Source organism: Anomaloglossus baeobatrachus, chromosome 6 (assembly GCF_048569485.1).
Source record: "Anomaloglossus baeobatrachus isolate aAnoBae1 chromosome 6, aAnoBae1.hap1, whole genome shotgun sequence".
Lineage (NCBI taxonomy): Eukaryota > Metazoa > Chordata > Amphibia > Anura > Aromobatidae > Anomaloglossus > Anomaloglossus baeobatrachus.
In genome coordinates, this window is record NC_134358.1 from 127,068,941 (window position 1) to 127,089,008 (window position 20,068).

Genomic DNA, 20,068 nt, shown 5'->3' on the forward strand with positions numbered 1-20,068 from the left:
TAGAAGTTTCCCATACACAGGACATAAACGTTTTCCAAAATTCCCGAATTGGACCATAGCAAATGATTATCTTCTGTTTTGGTGAAACAAATAATGACTTGTTTGGACTGATGACTGAGAAACATTCATTATCATTAGTGGCATAACTAGTGTCCGATGGACCCAGGTGCTAACTTTGTTACATGTTCATCAAATATATAGGCTTTATCTGTTCACTCAATAATGTAATAATGTCCCCCATCCTGTAATAATTTTTCCCATCCTAGCCCCTTCTTGTACTAATGTCCCCATCCTGGGCCTCCTTTTTGTTGCTAATTTCTTCCACCTTGGGCCCCTTCCTGGTATAATGTCCATCATGATGGGCTCCTTCCTGGTGTAATGTCCTCAATTATGGGCACCTTCCAGATATAATCACCCTGGGCCACTTGCAGGTATAATGCCCTCCATCCTGGGCAATTTCCTAGTAAAATGTTCCCCATGCTAGGCCCCTTCTACTAATAATGTCCCCCATCCTGGGCCCCTTCTACCAATAATGTCCCCAATCCTGGGCTCCTCTACTAATATTGCCCCCCATCCTGGTATAATGTCCTCCATCCTGGGCCCCTTCCTGGTATAATGTCACCCTTTTCCGGCTATAATGTCCTCCATCCTGGGCCCCTTCCAATAATGATGCCCCTGTTCTACGTTCTTCAATAAATATCAAATAAAAAAATGAACAAATCTTCTTACCTTTGTCGGCTCCCGCAACATGTGGCATCCTCTTCTATAGCCACAGGAGCTGGCAAATGACTTCAATGTGCAACCGACGGGAACACTGACATCTGTGCCTTGCACTGCACGTTGGATTTTTTGGGGGGGCAATAATCAGTGTGGCAGACTGAAAAAAAATCTATTCTAAAATATATTTTGGTCCATCAAATGTTTTTTCTACTTAAATGCATGTATTTTGGCTAAAAATAGTTTTTGCAGTTGGGTTCATAAAAAAATCTGCAGGTTGCCTTTATAGCTTATGTATTGGACTATTGCTGGCAGGAGAATGAATAAACTGACAAATCAGTATGTTCCAGTATGATGATCTGGTGGGGAGAATTTGTAGCTCTTTTATCCATTTTTATTTTTGTGCTCCTATCTGATTTATGACCTTAAACCACATCAAAATTGAAGGTGGGGGGGGAGAAAAGGTTTGTAAAATACAACTGGTGCAAAATTTTAAAGGAAAAGCAATTGAAAAATGTTTTTAGCATGAAACTGTCAGCTGCTGAACTCAAGTGATTGGCTGCAGTGGTTACATCTGCAACAGACATGACGCCACCGCTCTAGCCTGTTAACAAAGACTGGAGTAGAGGAAGGTGACTAACTCTGATCCACACTGATGGATAGAAAATGTAAAAGAGAAATGTCTTTAATGTCTATTAAGACAGCTTTTTTTAAGATGTTCCGATCTGCCATTCAGGGCACATTGTAATGCTCAAAGTTGCAGCGACAAACATTGAGGGGATGGCAAAGGGTGCTGTGGAGACGGCTTGAGGGCGGAGAGGAGCGTTGAGGAGACGGCCTGAGGGCAGAGATGAATGCTGAAGAGACAGGTTGAGGGCAGAGATGAACGTTGAGGAGATGAGCTGAGGGCGGAGAGGAGCGTTGAGGAGACTGCCTGAGGGCAGAGATGAATGCTGAAGAGACAGGTTGAGGGCAGAGATGAACGTTGAGGAGATGAGCTGAGGGCGGAGAGGAACGTTGGGGAGATGGAATGAGGGCAGAGATGATTGTTGAGGATGCAGCCTGAAACCGGAAAGGAATGTTGAGATGAACTGAGGGCGAAAAGGAACGTTGAAGAGGCGACCTTAGGGCACATATGAATGCTGAGGAGATGGTCTGAGGGCAAAGATGAATGCTTAGGAGACACCCTGAGGGCGGAGAGGAACGTTGAGGAGAAGGCTTGAGTGCATAGAGGAATGCGAGGGGAGATGGCCTGAGGGCAGGAGAAGAACATTGAGGAGATAAGCTGAAGGTGGAGATGGCCTGAGGGCAGTGATTAATGCTGTGGAATCAGTCTGAGGCAGAGAGGAACATTGAGGTGACAGCCTGATGATAGGTACGATAAGTTTGACACATTGACACATGCTTTGTCTCTATTTCCTTGATTGAAAGTTGGGAGGTATATACAGTGGGGAAAAAAGTATTTAGTCAGCCACCAATTGTGCAAATTCTCCCATTTAAAAAGATATGAGAGAGGCCTGTGATTGACATCATAGGTAGACCACAACTATAAGAGACAAAATGACAAAACAAAACAAGATTTTTTTTGCAAATTATGGTTGAAAATAAGTTTTTAGTCATCTAAAAACATGCAAGATTTCTGGCTCTCACAGACCTGTAACTTCTTCTTCTTTAAGAGGCTCATGTATCCTCCACTCATTACCTGTAGTACACTCCAAACTCCATTATGGTGAAGACCAAAGAGCCATTGAAGGACGCCAGAAACAAACTAGTAGCCCTGCACCATGCTGGGAAGACTGAATCTGCAATAGGCAAGCAGCTTGGTGTGATGAAATCAACTGTGGGAGAAATAATAAGAAAATGGAAGACATACAAGACCACTGATAATCTCCCTCGATCTGGGGCTCCACTCAAGATCTCACCCCGTGGGATCAAAATGATCACAAGAATGGTGAACAAAAATCCCAGAACCACACGGGAGGACCTAGTGAATGACCTGCATAGAGCTGGGACTACTATAACAAAGACTACCATCAGTAACACACTACACTGCCAGGGACTCAGATCCTGCAGTGCCAGATGTGTTCCCCTGCTTAAGCCAGTACATGTCCCGGCCCGTCTGAAGTTTGCAAGAGAGCATTTGGATTATCCAGAAGAGTATTGGGAGAATGTCATATGGTCTGATGAAGCCAAACTAGAACTGTTTGGTAAGAACACAGCTCGTCGTGTTTGCAGGAGACAGAAAGCTGAGTTGCATCCAAAGAACTCCACAGCTACTGTAAAGCATGGGGGTGGCAACATCATGCTTTGGGGCTGTTTCTCTGCAAAGGGAATAGGACGACTGATCCATGTACATGAAAGATGAATGGGGCCATGTATTGTGAGATTTTGAGTACCAACCTCCTTCCATCAGCAAGGGCATTGAAGATGAAACATGGCTGGCTCTTTCAGCATGATAATGATCCCAAGCACACTGCCAGGGCAACAAAGGATAGGCTTTGTAAGAAGCATATAAAGGTCCTGGAGTGGCCTAGCCAGCCTCCAGATCTCAAACCCATAGAAAACCTTTGGAGGAAGTTGAAAGTCCATGTTGCTCAGCGACAGGCCCAAAACATCACTGCTCTAGAGGAGATCTGCATGGAGGAATGTGCCAACATACCACCAACAGTGTGTGCCAACCTTATGAAGACTTACTGAAAACGTCTGACCTCTGTCATTGCCAATAAAGGATATATAACAAAATACTGAGATGAACTTTTGTTATTGACCAAATACTAATTTTCCACCATAATTTGCAAAAGAAATCTTGCCAAATCAGAGAAGGTGATTTTCTGGATTTTCTAATTTTATCTATCTTAGTTGTGGTCACCTATGATGTCAATTACAGGCCTCTATCATCTTTTTAAGTGGGAGAACTTGCACAATTGGTGGCTGACTAAATACTTTTTTCCCCCATTGTATAAAGAATAATAACAGGCATTAAATAATTAGCAGACTAGTGTAGGGGGAGAGAAGAGCTTGTCCACAAGGGCATTCAGGTTACAAAAACAGGTGAGAAACCTCCCTGTTTTTGGTTCACGTCCCTGTTTAGGAAAATTATTATTGAGGAGGAACATTATTATTATTTTTAATTAATATTATACAAAAATATAATGTACTAATTTTATACTAGACTTGTACATGCGAAGAGGACAATCCTTTGGCATCCATTAAGTAAATAGGGCATTTTGGGTATTTTAGGTATATATGACAGGAACTTTCCTAGCCCATAAGGGGAAAAACGGGATGTGAATTGAACCCTCATGTATGGTCGCTTTTAGCCAGAAAAAATGAGTACTTTTATAAATTAATATCTCAATAGGTCAATCTTAGAGCTCAAATACTGCTCAACATCTCTCATACTGTATCCACAGGAGACGTGAAGCACACATATAGGGTACAAATAGCATTGTGGAGCTACTATTCAGTGTTGTCTCTAATATTGCATTTCCTAACATTTGTAAACATCTTGATTTGAGTCTTTGAGACTATAAAGTCATATCTTCACCCGAAATATATGTTTTGTGCCATATACCGTACTCCATGAATGTTGGGTTACATCATTGTGTTCCCCTGCAATGCATGGTATACATATTGAGGTATACCATCCCAGCCTTCATCAGCTAAAGACTTAATTGCACATCACTAATTGGCTATTTACATAATTCTAGATAAATGTTGAATTACTAGTAATCAAGAAATTAACATATGCTTATTTAAGCCATCACTGAAAGAAAATCAATATTTAATGACATTAAATTATTAGCTTTTGCACACATTTTTTTAATTAGGTCTGAGATAATAAGTCAGATTAAAAAGAGCTTCACTTTATTCTTTAGTAGTTCTCCTCAATTGTCTTAATTAGACTAAATGGTAATTAGCCAGTTAGGCATTACAAAAGGAAGCGGTAATCTCGATGTTTCCTACTTTATTCTGGCAGTGACTGTAACATTCTGTCTTAGGTGGGAGAATATTATATTTACCGTGAGATATAAGAAAAGGATCCAGCCCGGACTCCAAGGTAGAGATGTGTATAAGAATTAACTTTAAATCCATCCTTAAAAATACAAAATATGACACTAGCAAAATCATACTGACACAAAAGGGGGCTAGCAGTGAGAACAACACGTTTCGGCAGAACGCCTTCCTCACCTGACAGTGGCAAAATCGTACTGACATAAAAAAGGGCTAGCCGTGAGGACAATGTGTTTCGGCGGAATGCCTTCCTCACCTGAGGCAGGCGTTCCGCCGAAATGCGTTGTCCTCACTGCTAGCCCCTTTTTATGTCAGTACGATTTTGTCGGTGTCATATTTTGTATTTTTAAGGATGGATTAAAAGTTAATTTTTATACACATCTCTTCCTTGGAGTCCGGGCTGGATCCTTTTATCCTTTTTCTGCTTTTCATATATTGTAAGAGCTGAGGAACAAGTGCCCACTTCTTTACCCATCAGTCAGATCTGAACCATGGATCTTACGTTGTTTGACATTCTCTGACGTTACTGTACACGGTTTTCCTGTAGAGTGTCTTCATGGTTGGGTGACGAGGGGGAGCGATGAATCTATTTATCTATCTATCTATCTTTCTAAGGAACTATGGAATTTTTAAGGAGCGGTTCACCATTGTAGGGTTTGCCTGGATAAAACTCCTCATATGTGTCCTGGATCCTAGCAAGGACTGATGAAAGCCAACTGCACAAATATCCATGGAAAGGAAAGAAGGTATAGTCCAGCTGGGTATCCTCTGGATATATTAAAAAATAACTTTTATTTCAACGTTAAAAATTCATAAGTACAGAGGCAATGTCATACTGACTATAAAGGTGGCAGCTTACAAACATAACGCGTTTCAGCGCACTGTTGCCTTCCTTTATAGTCAGTATGAAATTGCCTGTGTACCTATGAATTTTTAACGTTGAAATAAAAGTTATTTTTTTAATATATCCGGAGTATACCCAGCTAGACTATTCCTTCTTTCTTTTCCTTATCTAAAATAAACAAACGAAAACAGCACACGAAAAAGATAAGGTTCATATTAAGGGGTCTCTATTTGGATATGTGGCGACACATGATTTTTTTAACCAAAATGTCGCATTGTGGGACAATAAAATCCAAAAAGTTTTGACAATATGTTATTGTTGTGTTGTCTTCCTTTGTTCATTTTGTTTGGTAGGCTTGGTAATGGCCTGGGAGTCTTGGCATTTTTGTATAGCTGTTCCTTCCCACTATTTTTTTTTCTCATCTATCTATCTATCTATCTATCTATCTATCTATCTATCTATCTATCTATCTATCTAGACTCCATGTGTATATGAGACCTTTGGGTCACATGACTGTGAGGTTATCAAAGGTCTTTAAACAATCTTAACCTCAGAATACAACTGCTGGGGTCCCTAAGAGAATGGTGGTCCTGACAAAATTGCCCAGTTTGACTCCTCCTAACGCAAGCCCTAACTGTAACTAGGCCTTATTTTTGGAGTAGGGCTTACACCATGCTAGAGCTTACTTTAGGGCTAAGTCTTATTTTCATGGAACCGCTGTATCTATCTATCTATCAAAATAGAAGATATATGCAAACAGTGAATATATGAAATTTGGACTACATTACTGCTACATAGAATATATTTGGCCAATATATGTCCCAAGTAACCTTATTATAGAAGTATGTTCTATAAAGCAGTAATGCAGTCCAAATTTCATATATTCAATGTTTTCTGATATCTTCGCACGTACAGAGGCTGCTGGATTTTTTTGTTTGTATGTTTTGCATAAATAGCCATTTCACCTGTTCACACTTGCTTTGCCACATTTGGAGGTGCTGGTCATTTTTTTTTTGTTTTTTGTAGTATACTATTGCAGCTGGTAATTGCCTCCATATTCAACTAAGCACCCCGCCTCCGTTCATTGCTAAGGCCTCTTTCACACGTCAGTGATTCTGGTATGTATGTGACAGTTTTTGTACTTGCCAAAATCACGGACATACATTATAATCAATGGGTCTGCGCACACATCAGTGATTTTTCACTGATCGTGTCTCCGTGCTGCGTACACGCATGTCTGTGTGTTTCACACAGAGACATGTTCATTTTTTTCTGGCATCACTGATGTCCCACAGACCACACTATGGTGTGATCCGTTAAACATGTACCAGAAAAACACGTGCATTGAAAATAAAATGATTTTTATGCTTACCTTCTCCAGTGATGCTCTCTCCGGCCTCTGCTAGCTGCTGCTTTCTGCCCGGCTAATTACTGTCATAAATATTCATTTATGCACAGCCGACCCGGTAGTAGCTGCAGAGGTGACACAACGGCAGTCGGAGGCAGCATCCGGGAAAGTTTAGCACCACGGACAGCAGGAGCAGGGACAGGTGAGTATACGTCCATGTGCAATCACGGATGATGGAGCACGGATAGCTCATGGATAACCCACGTGTGACGTGAATCATGGCACACAGAGTGAAATATGCGTTTGTTACACGTCAGTGAAAAACGTTTGTGTTTTTCACTGACGTGTGAAACAAACCTAAGGCTGTTTTTAATTAGTGTTGTCTCCTACCAGCCCTTTAAGTGTGTAGGTTTTTGGCCCAGGAGAGGCAGGTTTTCAGAAATATTAGGTTTAGGGTCCCATCATAGAAAGGTCAGCTTGTCGCTTCTGGTGGACCCTCAATATTTGGACAATTTATGCACAAAGTACCTTCATTTATTTTTATAAGTATATTCTATGCAGCAGTAATGCAGTCCAAATTTAATATCTTCGATGTTTGCAGACATCTTAAGGCTTCCATCGTCTTCATACAATTGGTAATTAATAGTCTGTTTTTTCACTTGAATGTCAGAGTGATTCCTTATTTAGAAAAAGAATGCCAAAATTGCTGTAAATTGTGTTATGGTTTGTGATTGTTGTCATTGATTTCAGTTGTATGTATTGATACTACTTCTTTTCCTTTAAAGTACAAGACCTCATATGGCTCTGTCCACTAGATACTAAAGTTGTGATTCTTAAAATATTGCAACTTGAAACATTTTTGTTGTTCTTGAAAAAATAGTAAGACATAAAGCTTAAAAACAATAGTATTACCTTAATTGTGCAGACCAGCAAAATGAGATTACAATGTAATTTATACTGTTTATACCACATGTGGAGTTCTGTAAAAGCAAACACCAACATTACTGTTTTTTATTTTACATCCCCCTAAAAAACCTTTTTTAAAATGAATGATGTGTACCCCAAAATAAAACCATTAAAAAGAAACATTGACGCACAAAAAAAAAAATTAAGCCATCATTTGGCTATGGTGATAGAAAAAATAGTTGTGGCTGTGTTAATGGGGCATATTCAGGATGTAGGTTTTCTACTGTCTGGTCTTGGGATATCTTGGTGTACTGTGAGGATTCCACAGGTGTTCGGGTGTCATTTGCTGTTATTTGTCATCTGCTGAGGATCTTTGTAAAATGATTGTAATTATCTTATATGTGGGGGATTTACAATATTGTAATGAAATTGTGATCATAGTTAAATAACTACTACACTGTAGACTGTGGTCTTGACGGGTTTGTCAGTGCAAAATAAAAGCTTGCCCTGTGAACAGGAGGTGTAAGACAATAACAGATTCATTAATGCTCCTCTGCTGGCGCCCAACTGGATCCAGTGCTGGCCACTCCGTGGTCTTCACCATTCAGCCAGCTACTGATCCTCTTTGGACTCTGATTAGCTGCAGTGGTCAGGAGGTGACTTTGAGCAGTATGTTATTAGTTATTAGAAAACAATTTGATTACACTTAGTTGAAGTCACCTGACCACTGCAGCCAATCACAGGTCATAGTGGTCCAGGACCTGATTGAACAGCGACGTCTCCACTTTGCCAGTGTAGAGCATGGAGTGGCCTACGCTGACTCCAAGTGGGTTCCAGTAGGTGATTATTAATGAATTTGTTAGTTTTTACACATCCAGCCTCCCGGACAAGGTTTTATTTTGCCTGGACAACCTCTTGTGTGTTATTGAGTAACTGTAACGTTGATATATGCACGCTATTTATTCCCAGATGGATCATTATTTTGTGAGTCCATAATCAATAATGAATGAATATTGAATACACAAATTCAATTTTGCGTACAGAAATACACCACAATGTAATAAAACCTATGGCGACGGTGTGTGCGTAAAACAACAAAAGTACCAGTGTGTGACAAAAGCCTCTGTCATACACAATGAACAACTGTCAGCCACAGATATCACTCCTGAGCCCCCCATGCATTTGTATTATTTACTACTAGTGCACCATTTATTTTAGAGTACCATAGATTCCATGGTGCTGTACATGTGAAAAAGGCTCGTTTGTACCCTCAGATCTGACCAACACTCTTTTGTGTCTTCCGTGAGAGAACTGTGGTCAGACTCCTCAGGCAGTGGCTTATTTTCTGGAGGACAAAAGGTTAATTCAAAATCTGATCTGCCAGATCCTTCTCTCCAGAGACAATCATTTCTCAGGGAAGAGTCAGGAGGCTCATTACACATTAGACTGTTGGCCGATATCACCGGTTTTGGAAGACATTAGTCTAGTTTGTATTGGGGCCATCAACTCTATGAGTAAGACCTAAGACATACGGCATGAAAACCGGACCGAGTGGAATGCGATAAAACATCGCATTCCACTCGGACCAATATTAACCTGTGTGTCCGCACCTATGAGCGATTATTTTCACGGCCCCAATCGGACCGAGAAAACAATCGCAGCATGCTGCGATTGTAAAGCGAGACCCTTTCTCTCATACCCATTCAAGTCTATGGGGCGAGAGAAAGATCGCACTGCACTCGCAGTACACCGGTGTACCGTGAGTGCAGAGCGAGAATGGCAATAGCCAGCTACAGAGGAAAGCGGGAGATAAATCCCTCCCTCTCCTCCTCCCTGCCGGCCCACTCATCCTCACTGCTGGCCCGCCTCTCCTCAGTGCCGGCCCACTCCTCCTCAGCGCTGGCCCACCCCTCCTCAGTGCCGGTCCATCCCCCGCAGCTGAGGTTCGATCGCTTGATCGGACCTCAGTCGCAGTGACACTCGCATGACACTCTGCTCCTGCTGTGCTGCCAGCGTGTGCTGAGTGTCATGCGAGGATCGCATTAGTCCCCATGTGGCCCCGGCCTTTATATAGATTTTAAAAAAAATGGGAGGATTTTCAAATAGTAAAATTAATAAAAACATAAACCGTTTAACAAAATTCAGCAGGTGGTAGAGCTGAAGACCTATAGTGTCACAGGTATGATACGGTAACTAGGGGTAAGGGCAATTAGACTATTCCTCAGACTAGGGGCCCTAGACTGTCCCTTATTCCAAGGGTAGGCTCAGTGGTAGCCAGGCCTGGACCGCCAAAGTGACCCTGACTCCTGAGTATGCCTGGTCTAACACCCCTCTCCCCCACCACCCGGGGAGGGCTGGGACCGGGATAAAGAATCCGACAAATAACGACAGACAGGGGAAAACCATAGCTCAAACTCACTGCAAGCACACACGGGAAACTACAATAAACAAACAATGAGGATATTTCTGTGCCGCCCCAGCAGCGGATCGAACCGCTCGGATTCGGGGGTAGTGTCCGTTCATGGCTCGAGGGTCTCCGACCCGGGGGCTTAGGGGCAACACTCAAATGTAAAGGGGATATTTACAGGGGATTTGGTATAGTTCGTGATGCCACCCGTGGTGTACGGTAATTGGGAGTACCGCCGCTGCCGTTGGGAGTACCCGGGGTGATGGTAGGGGACAGCTAGGTGACGTTGCCCTCGACGGGTAGTTGTAGGCCCCGGGACTCTGGATGGTGATGCGGGGACACAGTGCAAGGGTCAGTCGGGTACTCACTCAGCAATCAAGCAGACGCTGACAACAAGGTAAACAAAGTCTCTGAATGCCGCTTTCGAGGGGAGCTCGTCCGGGTCCCGTCCTCTGCAGTGCTGCTGGTGGTCTGTAACCTGCCTCCTGGCACTAGATTTTAGTGTCCATTGTGGACCGGTAGCTTGGAGCTATCCGGGCCCCGCTCTCCACTGTGGCTAAGTGGAGGAGCCTGCTCTCAGGCTCACGCTTGGGATTTCAGTGGGATCCTTGTTAGGAAAGCCCTATCCCCCTCGTTGCGCTAGTGCCCCAATTTTGGAGCTAGTGGGAACAGTCCATAAAGGCCCCGTTCTCCTCAGGTTAATTGTCGGGTTGCCTGAAGCTTCTCCCCGACCTAGGGTCCATGTACCCCGTCGTGCCTTCGGTCCCAGATCGGTGATAGGACCAGGCTGCTGACCGTCTTCCTTGACAAGTCCCAGGCACCTAGCCTCAATCCCCTGCGACCGGGGGTCCGATTCCTCTAGGTCCAGACTACCGTCTGCGACCTAGTTTTCCTCTCCCCTGGGAGCTCCAACTCCCAGCTTCCTCAGAGCTCCTCACAGCTTGAGGGTTACTCAACAACTAACTGACCTTGACACCTCCCACCCCCCTGTCTAGGTGGGAGGCCCTATTCCTGCTTAAGCAGCCCACTGGTGTGCCTGACAGGTGTAGTGCAAAGTGTATCTAGGATTTGTGAATGCTGATGGAGGCAACACTGCAGGATAGAGATCAAGAACCATGGGGGGTTGAATACTGCACTAAAGAGAGAGAGTGTGCAGTACCCTGTGGCGACCTGAATAGTCCAGGGGCGTCACATTTCCACTGCACACCAAAAAGCATACAACCGTTCACACACAAAACCAGGATCAAGCTAGAGCCATCTTTGACTTGTGATGCTATGGGTTCTACCATCTTTTAAATGGCGAAGGCAGCTGTGATAGGATGTCACAAACCTATCGCACCAGCAGCCATTCACCAACCAGCAGGAATTAACTCCTGCTAAACCCAAGAGCAGAGAGCACAAAACTATCGACGCCCGACTCTGGCAGATCAACTAAGATGCATCAGGTTGCCTGCCAGACTTTGCAATGTGAATAGAGTCTGGAGTCGCCATGACATATAGTCTAGGAAAAACCTAAGATGAGTAATGCAAGTAGGCAATCAGCAGGATTGTGGTGACTAGCATTGGGTATGTGGTATCAAACATGGCCTAGTCATCGTAAAGATGTGATATCACTGGCCATATACATACTCATTCTGGTCTAAATCCATTGAATTGGTCACATCTTGAATATACAGAGTAATTTTAGTTACCGGTCCATTAAAAAAAGAAAAGATATCAGAGTAGGAGATCATTCAAACAAGGGCAACCAGATTAATACAATACATAGAAGATCTTAAAAAAAAAAAAAAAAAAAAAGAAAAGGAGCCCTAGGGAGGTATGATATCTATATAAATATGTAAATGACCACTACCAAAATGAGTTCTATAAATTGTTCGGTTCATAGTCAAGTCATTGCTTGCAGTTAAAGGAAGTGCAATTTCATCATAAGCTTTCAGAATATTACTTTTCTATTCTAGTTACAGACCTTGGTCCTGTGGGATTTTTCAATGACTGGAGATCTAGCTAGATTAAAGAAAGCATTACACATCTCTCTGAAGGATACAATATACAGGGTTATGTTTTTACCTGTAATGAAGACCCCTGGGGTTCTGCTGTTTTGTCCTCCTAAAAGAATAATGGCAGTGACAGAATTTGTGACTCAGGCAATCAATTGGGTTTCCAACCCAAGTATGAGCATAGCCATGAAAATTAAGAAAAAAAATTATAAGGATTTTGGGGATTTCTTTCTCCATTTTTTCAATGTTTAGCTTTAAACATATTGGGTCAATTCATTATCACTGGCATTATACACCTCAGTCTTAGTAAATGGGCATTTTGGAGTTGGGTGTGCCAAATTAAGAGGTCCATGCCACTTAATGAATATGATGCATCTTCTCAGGGGTGTGCACCTTTTTGCGCCTTAGCAGACAAGTAATAGTTTTGGCATAAAAACCCTGCCAGCTATTGGTGAATTTGACGAACGATCCGTCCATGTCTTTTTCCTGCCCACCTCCACCCATTTTTGCAGAGCTGCCCGAAACTGGTGTGAAATTGCCAAAACTCACACCATTTTTGAAAAACTTTGCCTTCCATAAAAATTTTGCAACTTTATAAAGTGTTTTACTCCAGAAAATCGGTATAAACACCTTGATAAATCTGCCCAAATTACTTTTTGAAAGTCAAACATTTTATACTAATTTAGTTTTTTGCGTCTCCAAGGCACAGTTTTATACCCCCTGTGTAGAAATATAGATAAATGAGAATATTCAATATGGTTGCTGCCATAGCGAGGTTTACTTTGGAGCTTTCTGTTCAATGTTCCATGAATAAATTGAATCTTGATTCTCATAGTCTCTCTTCGCTGATCATTGTAACCAAACAGTACTAGGCGTATTTTAAAGTATTTCAGATTTAGTTTTTTTTGTGTGTATATGAGGAATAACACTGTTTCTAGCCATTACATGAGTTGAATCCTGTATGACTTCCACTTTTTATTCTATCCCTAATTTTCGGTTGACTTGGTGCTAGACTGTGCAAACTAGCTGCTATGGCGTCTCCTATACAAAAATGAAGATTACCTTAATGTTTCTATGTAGGATATAGTCTCGTACACACTTATCTATATGTGATGGGGTGTGCTTCTGCAAGGGTTATTTTTCTCCTCTCACCCTGGCCAGCACTCAACCTCTGTTATTAGCTATAAAGTGAGCATATATCACACCCGACATAGTCCACACACCCCGGTTACACAACACGCTGCCACCACTCTTCAAACACATGGCGTAATGAGTCCCTGATATATACTACTATCTGACAATCAAAAGGTTCCCACACGATCTGTCGGTTTGAGGATTCTTTAGCACATACATGGATCAAACTTATTAAAGTTTTAAGCTTTAACACTAGAACTACTGAGGTAGTCATTTTGACTACTTTGCACTATGTATTTCTATATAGGTGTCACGAGTCCAGTAGTTCTAGTGTTAATATGAAAAATATACAGTGCTTACAATAACATAGGTATAAAAGATGAATATAAAAATGACACACATATACAAACAGTTATAAAATAAAAAGGGAGAAATAACAGAAATACCTAAATGTTCCAGTTTAAACTTACCTTCTGTTTTCTTGAGAAAAGGATAAATTAGACATGGATCACATCAGCATAGGCCGACCTCCACTTCTAAACACCTTCCGATTGTGTCTCCAATCTTTTATATGCCTGGCCCTGGGGTCATTTTTACAGCATGGACTGTATCATAATATTTAAACTCAGGTCTGTGACTGGACCGTGGTCTAATTTAGGGGTGAGTACCTTGCATATTAAATGCACTGTTTCTTCTAAACACCTCCCTTCCTATAGTAAATGGAAATTGTCATGTAGTGCCCCTGAACCACTCAGGGCACTACAGGGAACTGCATCCTGACGGGGATGCAGGACCTGCCCCCTGGGACCTGGAACACCAGTGCCAGCAACACCCATACACACCAAAATCCTAGTTACCACTCCACACCAGGGGGCACTGCCTAGTCAGACAAGGGGAGGGCCACCTAGAGGGCAGCGCCTGACCAGGGAACTAGACAGCCTGGTGGGAGGGGACTGTGGGCAGACAAGAAGTAGAGAGGGAAGAGTGAGGAAGTGCCTGAGAGCTGGGTCATGTAACGGTGACCCGGGGGCACAGGAGAGAGGCTGCCAGAATAGGGGCAAACAAGTACCTCTGGAATGGAGGGAAGTTACCAGGGATGGTACAAGGGAGCACCACTGGAACCAGGCACGCATGGGGCCCTAGGTTAGGCGACCATTTCAGATGGCCTGGCAATTACCTGCACGTTGATGGTCCTTTACGGGCTTCACTGACCTACAGAACCGGGGCATCAGCAGTAAAGCAAGGATCGGGGTTCAGACACATACCTCCCAACAGGGTCCACACTGCCAGCCAAATGGACAGACTGCTGTATCACAGTTGGGTGACCCCCAAAGTTCCAGGCTTCGGGGTCCCAACCACACTGAGAGTGCCGGGGACAGAGCAAACCGGGTCATCAACTGGCAATGGAAGTACAGGCACCTGAAGCAGCCATCCAAGGGTCCGAGTGAGTAGAGACTGTTATTTAGAATCCACGGTGTGGTCTCCCTTATTACTCCATAAGACATCTCCCAGGCTCAGCCCTACCTGCGGGGGGGCCTACCACCACAGCTGCCATTACCACCAGCCCTGGGAGTAACCACTTCAGCAGCGGCAGTTCCACAATATTAACCGCAACTTGCAGGTGGCGTCACACAAATGATTATTCTACCCTGTAAATACTCCCCATTAAAAAGCACCCAGGGCACGGGACCGGGCAACGGTCACCACCAAAGTGACATTCCCTAGTAGTAAACCGCCCGGTACCGAGTACCCCATTCCCTGGGCGACACAGTCACACTTGGACACAAGGGACCATCTGTTTAGACTTTTTAAGCTCAGGCTCACCAGGCCGAGGTGTTACAAATGACACCCTCTGTATTCTCATGAAACCCTTGGTTCTGAGTTCCTGTAATCAAAGTACCTAAAGCTTATGCCCTTTGTATAGAGAGGGTCACAGGGATGGCAGACTTAAACCAATGTTACTTTATTGCCGTCATACATTTCCTCTACAGTTATATATTTCCTTCATATATATGTTCAGAAGCAGCAGTAACCTAAAGATTTATATTGACGAATTGAGCAGTGTAGCTGTGAATCCAGCACTGGGGTAGAGTAAAACACTCACTAAAAAGTAGCAACACCATAGGCTCTCTGCATCTCTCACTCTGTCCTCTCTTCTCCTCTTCTTCCTCTCCCTATATACATTACTTCAATAAACAAATGTAATTTCACAATCCCTCTTGTTTTTGCAAAGGTGGATTTTAGCAGTATTTCATGTTAATGTTTAATTTGGGGGACAAGTAATTGGCGAAAGACAAGAAATAATCATTTTTTTCTAATAAAATATATTAAAAAGTTTCTGATATTGTCTTTATTTATGCAAAATTGAAATGATAGTGATTTTGGCTTCTTAAGAAATTAATCAGAGCAAAATTATGAATCACTTTAGATTGAAAACGAAAATGTGTCCCAAAATCTGTTGAATCCAGAATGAATATAGTTTATATTTTTTTGCAGCCAAGAAAAAGAAGCCCAAGCTGTTAAACAAGTTTGATAAAACAATAAAGGCCGAACTTGATGCTGCTGAGAAACTACGGAAAAAGGCAAGGTGTTTTGTTTATCACATTTATCGCTGCTCAGATGCCCAGTTCAGTCATTAGGGGGATACTTCGTGCTGCAGTCTGATGTTGTAGGGGCAAGCTGTTTAGTAGGAGTACTTGGTAATTATTTAGGTAATACTTTTTTTCAGATGTCCTTATTTCGAGCATTTAAAACATAAGAGTAAGACACAATTGTCAGAATGCTGCTTTCTTAAACTCTAGAAAATAGTCCTTCTCAGGCCTTCCGTTATCTAACGTGTTGTCTAGTTTTGAAAATCTATTTTCAAATTGGCCTTGAAAATTAAGAGCTAATAGATGGGATCCCCATTCCGGACTGTCTTGTCTTGATTTATCTGCAGAAGGTCAATATGTCATTTTTTTGTCATTCCTAAAAGGTATGAGTCATTAGAAAATGGTTTACATCAAGATTTACTTTAAACTAAACTAAAGGAATTTTTTTTTTTTTTTTTATTTTCCATATCACTATGGTTAAAAAAAATCCTGAAATAATTCAGTTCTGATTCTAAGCTTTTTAATAGGTTTATACTTCCTGCTCTATAGAGATTCATTTTCAGCAATTATCATCATAAGGATGAGCAGCACGGTGGCTTAATGGTTAGCACTGTTGGTCAGTGGTTGGCACTCTTGCTTTGCAGCACTGGGGTCCTGGGTTCAAATCCCACCAAGGTCAACATATGCAAGGAGTTTCCCTGCATGTTAGGGTTTCCTCCAGGTTCTACGGTGGGCTCCCACGCTTCAAAGACACACTTATAAGAAATTTAGATTGTGAGCCCCAATAGGGACTGTAATTATCATGTCTGAAAGTGCTGCTGACATTGCCATCTCTCTGCATTTAAAGACTTGTGACAGAATCTGGGAACAGTTTCTCTGAGACTCCTCATAGGAAACGTATTTCCCTTTCCTTTGGTGCTGAAAGTTTTACTTTCCAGCAGTTTCTGACTCCTGGCCTCAGGTGCTTCCGGTTGGTGACCACTCCTTTCCCCTATATATGGTTACATCTCCCAGTAGAGTGGGCCGGTTATTCTGATTCATTCTGAGGCTAGGCCTTTAAGTGGAAGGAGATGCTGGAGTCCTTGTATGAAGGTGTGTAGGCTGCAGTCCTAGTGTCTGACTGCAGCTATGAAGCTGCACCTTATCATTTGTTGTTTCCCCTGTCTGTCTTACCTTCCCTTCATGTTGTTTTAGTGCAGTGGTGAGACTAGCGATCCTCACCTGCCAGCTCACTAGCCAGGGTTATCGCAGTGCTTCTTAGGGTTTTAGGTATCCTGCTCGGTGACAGGTGTAGAATCTGTGTAGGGCTTGCTAGAAGTGCAGGGTGCAGCTGCAGGTGAGTGCAGGAGGTGTCCCATCATCCCCCTCCCTAGCGCCAGGGCCCACCACTGTTAAAGTGTCCCCGGTGTACCCCTTGTTTGTTGTGTGTCTCGACATGCGCCAGACCTTCCCCCTAGTCCAAGCGTGACAGTTGCGGATTATGATGGTTCTACATAAGCAATGCATAATAATAAATAAAACCATTCAGAATAGACAGTGGTCAAATTGACATCTACACCCTCCCTGTACAGATACTTTCCCTCTGGATTGTCATTTAGAAAAGAAAATTTCTAAATGCAGTTAACAGATACTCAGGCAAAATTTTCTCTCTCATAATCATAAGTAGTGTTATAAGTCAATAAAAAAAATGTATTATCAGATTTTAATTATTGAAAAAAATACAGACCAAACATTTCCTTTTAATTTGTAAAAAACTAAAAAATAATAATAATTTAGATTAAATATTCTTTTTAAGTTCTTTTGTGGCAGCACTACAGAAGATTTAACATTTGCTGCCGAGTTCCCCCACAAATTTCAAGTTATTGATAAACCCTTCTAACAAAAAAGGATTTCGAAGGAGGACAACCTTGTTTAAGGTCAATAATATATGATCATAGAATCATAGAATGGTAGAGTTGGAAGGGACCTCAAAGGCCATCGGGTCCAACCCCCTGCGAGTGCAGGTTTTCCTAAATCATACGAGCTATATATTTATCCAGTTTCCGCTTGAAGATTTCCATTGATGGAGAACTCACTACCTCCCGTGACCGCCTGTTCCACTCCCTAACTCTCTTCACTGTCAGAAAGTTTTTCCTAATGTCTAATCTGTATCTCCTTCCTTTTAGTTTCCTCCCATTGCTTCTTGTACTTCCTTGTGCTAATGAGAATAGGGTAGTTCCCTCTGCACTATGACTACCTTTCAGATATTTGTAGACCGCTACTAAGTCTCCTTTCAGCCTTCTCTTTTTCAAACTAAACCTCCTTAGTTCTTTTAGCCGTTCTTCACATGACATGGTTTTCAGACCTGGTGTAGCAACGTTATATCTTTGTCATGGAGTTTGGAACTTATTGCACAAAGGTATTCTAAAGATTACACATCAAGCGTTGTACTTGGCTTTTCCAAGATGAAAGGAGCGTGCTTCTTTATGTAGAGATCTGTCGGTATACTGCCGATTGCAGTATATCACGTCACTAGGAGCGCTAACGTTACGTAGGTATCACTGATGGATTTAAATGATGCAACAACTAAATATTAACTTTGCCTGCCATATTAAAAGGGTGAGGGGCGTTTGTTATCTAGATGAGGTATTGTGCATGCTAAAAATATGTACAGATTTATTACTGAATATGACTGTAATACATAGAGGTAATCAAAAGCATTACTACTGCCTCCCTCTTCTGGGATCTTGGATTAAGAGATCACTTTACATCGCATACAGTGTAATCCTGTTTGACCATAACTCCAAGTCATAACCAGCTAACATTAATGGAAATAAAGCTGCGTTAGTTTTCCCTTCATGGAGGCCTTTCCTCCAGGCTGAATGTAGCTGCAGTATATCATCCGAATGTGTCATTGCAACATCTGTGCAAGTTATCTTGTCATAGTTATTGCATTTCTCATTTCTGTGCTGCTCGCGCCTATATACAAGTCATACATCAGATTCTCTCTTCACAGATCACCAGCTCTGGTAATAATATTCTGTTTATGTATCATTCTGTCATTGCATAAGAAATGTTATCGTGGATTGTGGATGACTTGGTCATATAAGTAATATACACTGAGCAAAAAGATAAACACAACAATTTTGCTTTTGCTCTATTTTTCATGAGCTGAACTCAAAGATCTAAGACTTTTCCATGTAAACAAAAGGCCAGTTTCTCTCAAATATTGCTCACAAATTTGTCTAAATCTGTTAGTGAGCTCTTCTTATTTGCAGAGATAATCCATCCACCTCACAGGTGTTGCATATTAAGATGCTAATTAGACAGCATGATTATTGCACAGGTGTGCCTTAAGGCCCCGTCACACACAACGAGATCGCTAACGAGATCGCTGCTGAGGCACAGTTTCTGTGATGCAGTAGCGATCCCGTTAGCGATCTCGTTATGTGTGACACCTACCAGCGATCAGGCCCCTGCTGTGAGATCTCTAGTCCTTGCAGAATAGTCCAGGCCATTTTCTTCAAAGGCGATGTCCTGCTGGGCAAGACACATCGCTGTGTTTGACACTGTGTGACAGGGTCACAGTGACTGCTAAGATCGTTATACAGGTCGCTACTGCGACCTGTATCATTACTGAGTCGTTGGTAAGGTCTGACTGTGTGACATCTCACCAGCGACCTCCCAGCGACTTACCAGCGATCCTTATCAGGTGGAATCGTTGTCAGGATCGCTGGTAAGTCGTTGTGTGTGAGTGGACCTTTAGGCTGGCCACAATAAAAGGACACTCTAAAATGTGCAGTTTTATCATAAAAAAATGCCACTGCTGGGGCAAGTTTAGAGGGAGCGTATCCACCAGATCTTGTGCGCATGAACTGAATCTTCATCTACCATAAGCTGTCTCCGCAGACGTTGCAGAGAGTTTGGCAGTACATCCAACCAACCTCACAATCGCAGACAACGTGTAACCACGCCAGCCCAGGACCTCAACATCCCGCATCTTCACCTCCAAGATCCTCTGAGACCAGTCACCCGGACAGCTGCTGCAACAATCGGTGCAGAACCAAAGAATTTCTGCACAAGCTGTCAGAAACCGTCTCAGGGAAGCTCATCTGCTGCTCTACATCCTCA

The 20,068-nt window shown here is 42.5% G+C and overlaps 1 protein-coding gene across 3 annotated transcripts in view; it reads left to right on the top strand.

The window, feature by feature from the left end:
• The window catches only part of ASPH (aspartate beta-hydroxylase), a 303,114-nt gene that overhangs the window by 187,902 nt on the left and 95,144 nt on the right, over positions 1-20,068 (top strand). For all 3 annotated transcript variants that reach the window (XM_075353241.1, XM_075353243.1, XM_075353242.1), the window contains one exon: positions 15,864-15,949. In XM_075353241.1, the coding sequence (XP_075209356.1) occupies positions 15,864-15,949 (86 nt within the window). The remainder of the gene's footprint in view (positions 1-15,863; positions 15,950-20,068) is intronic.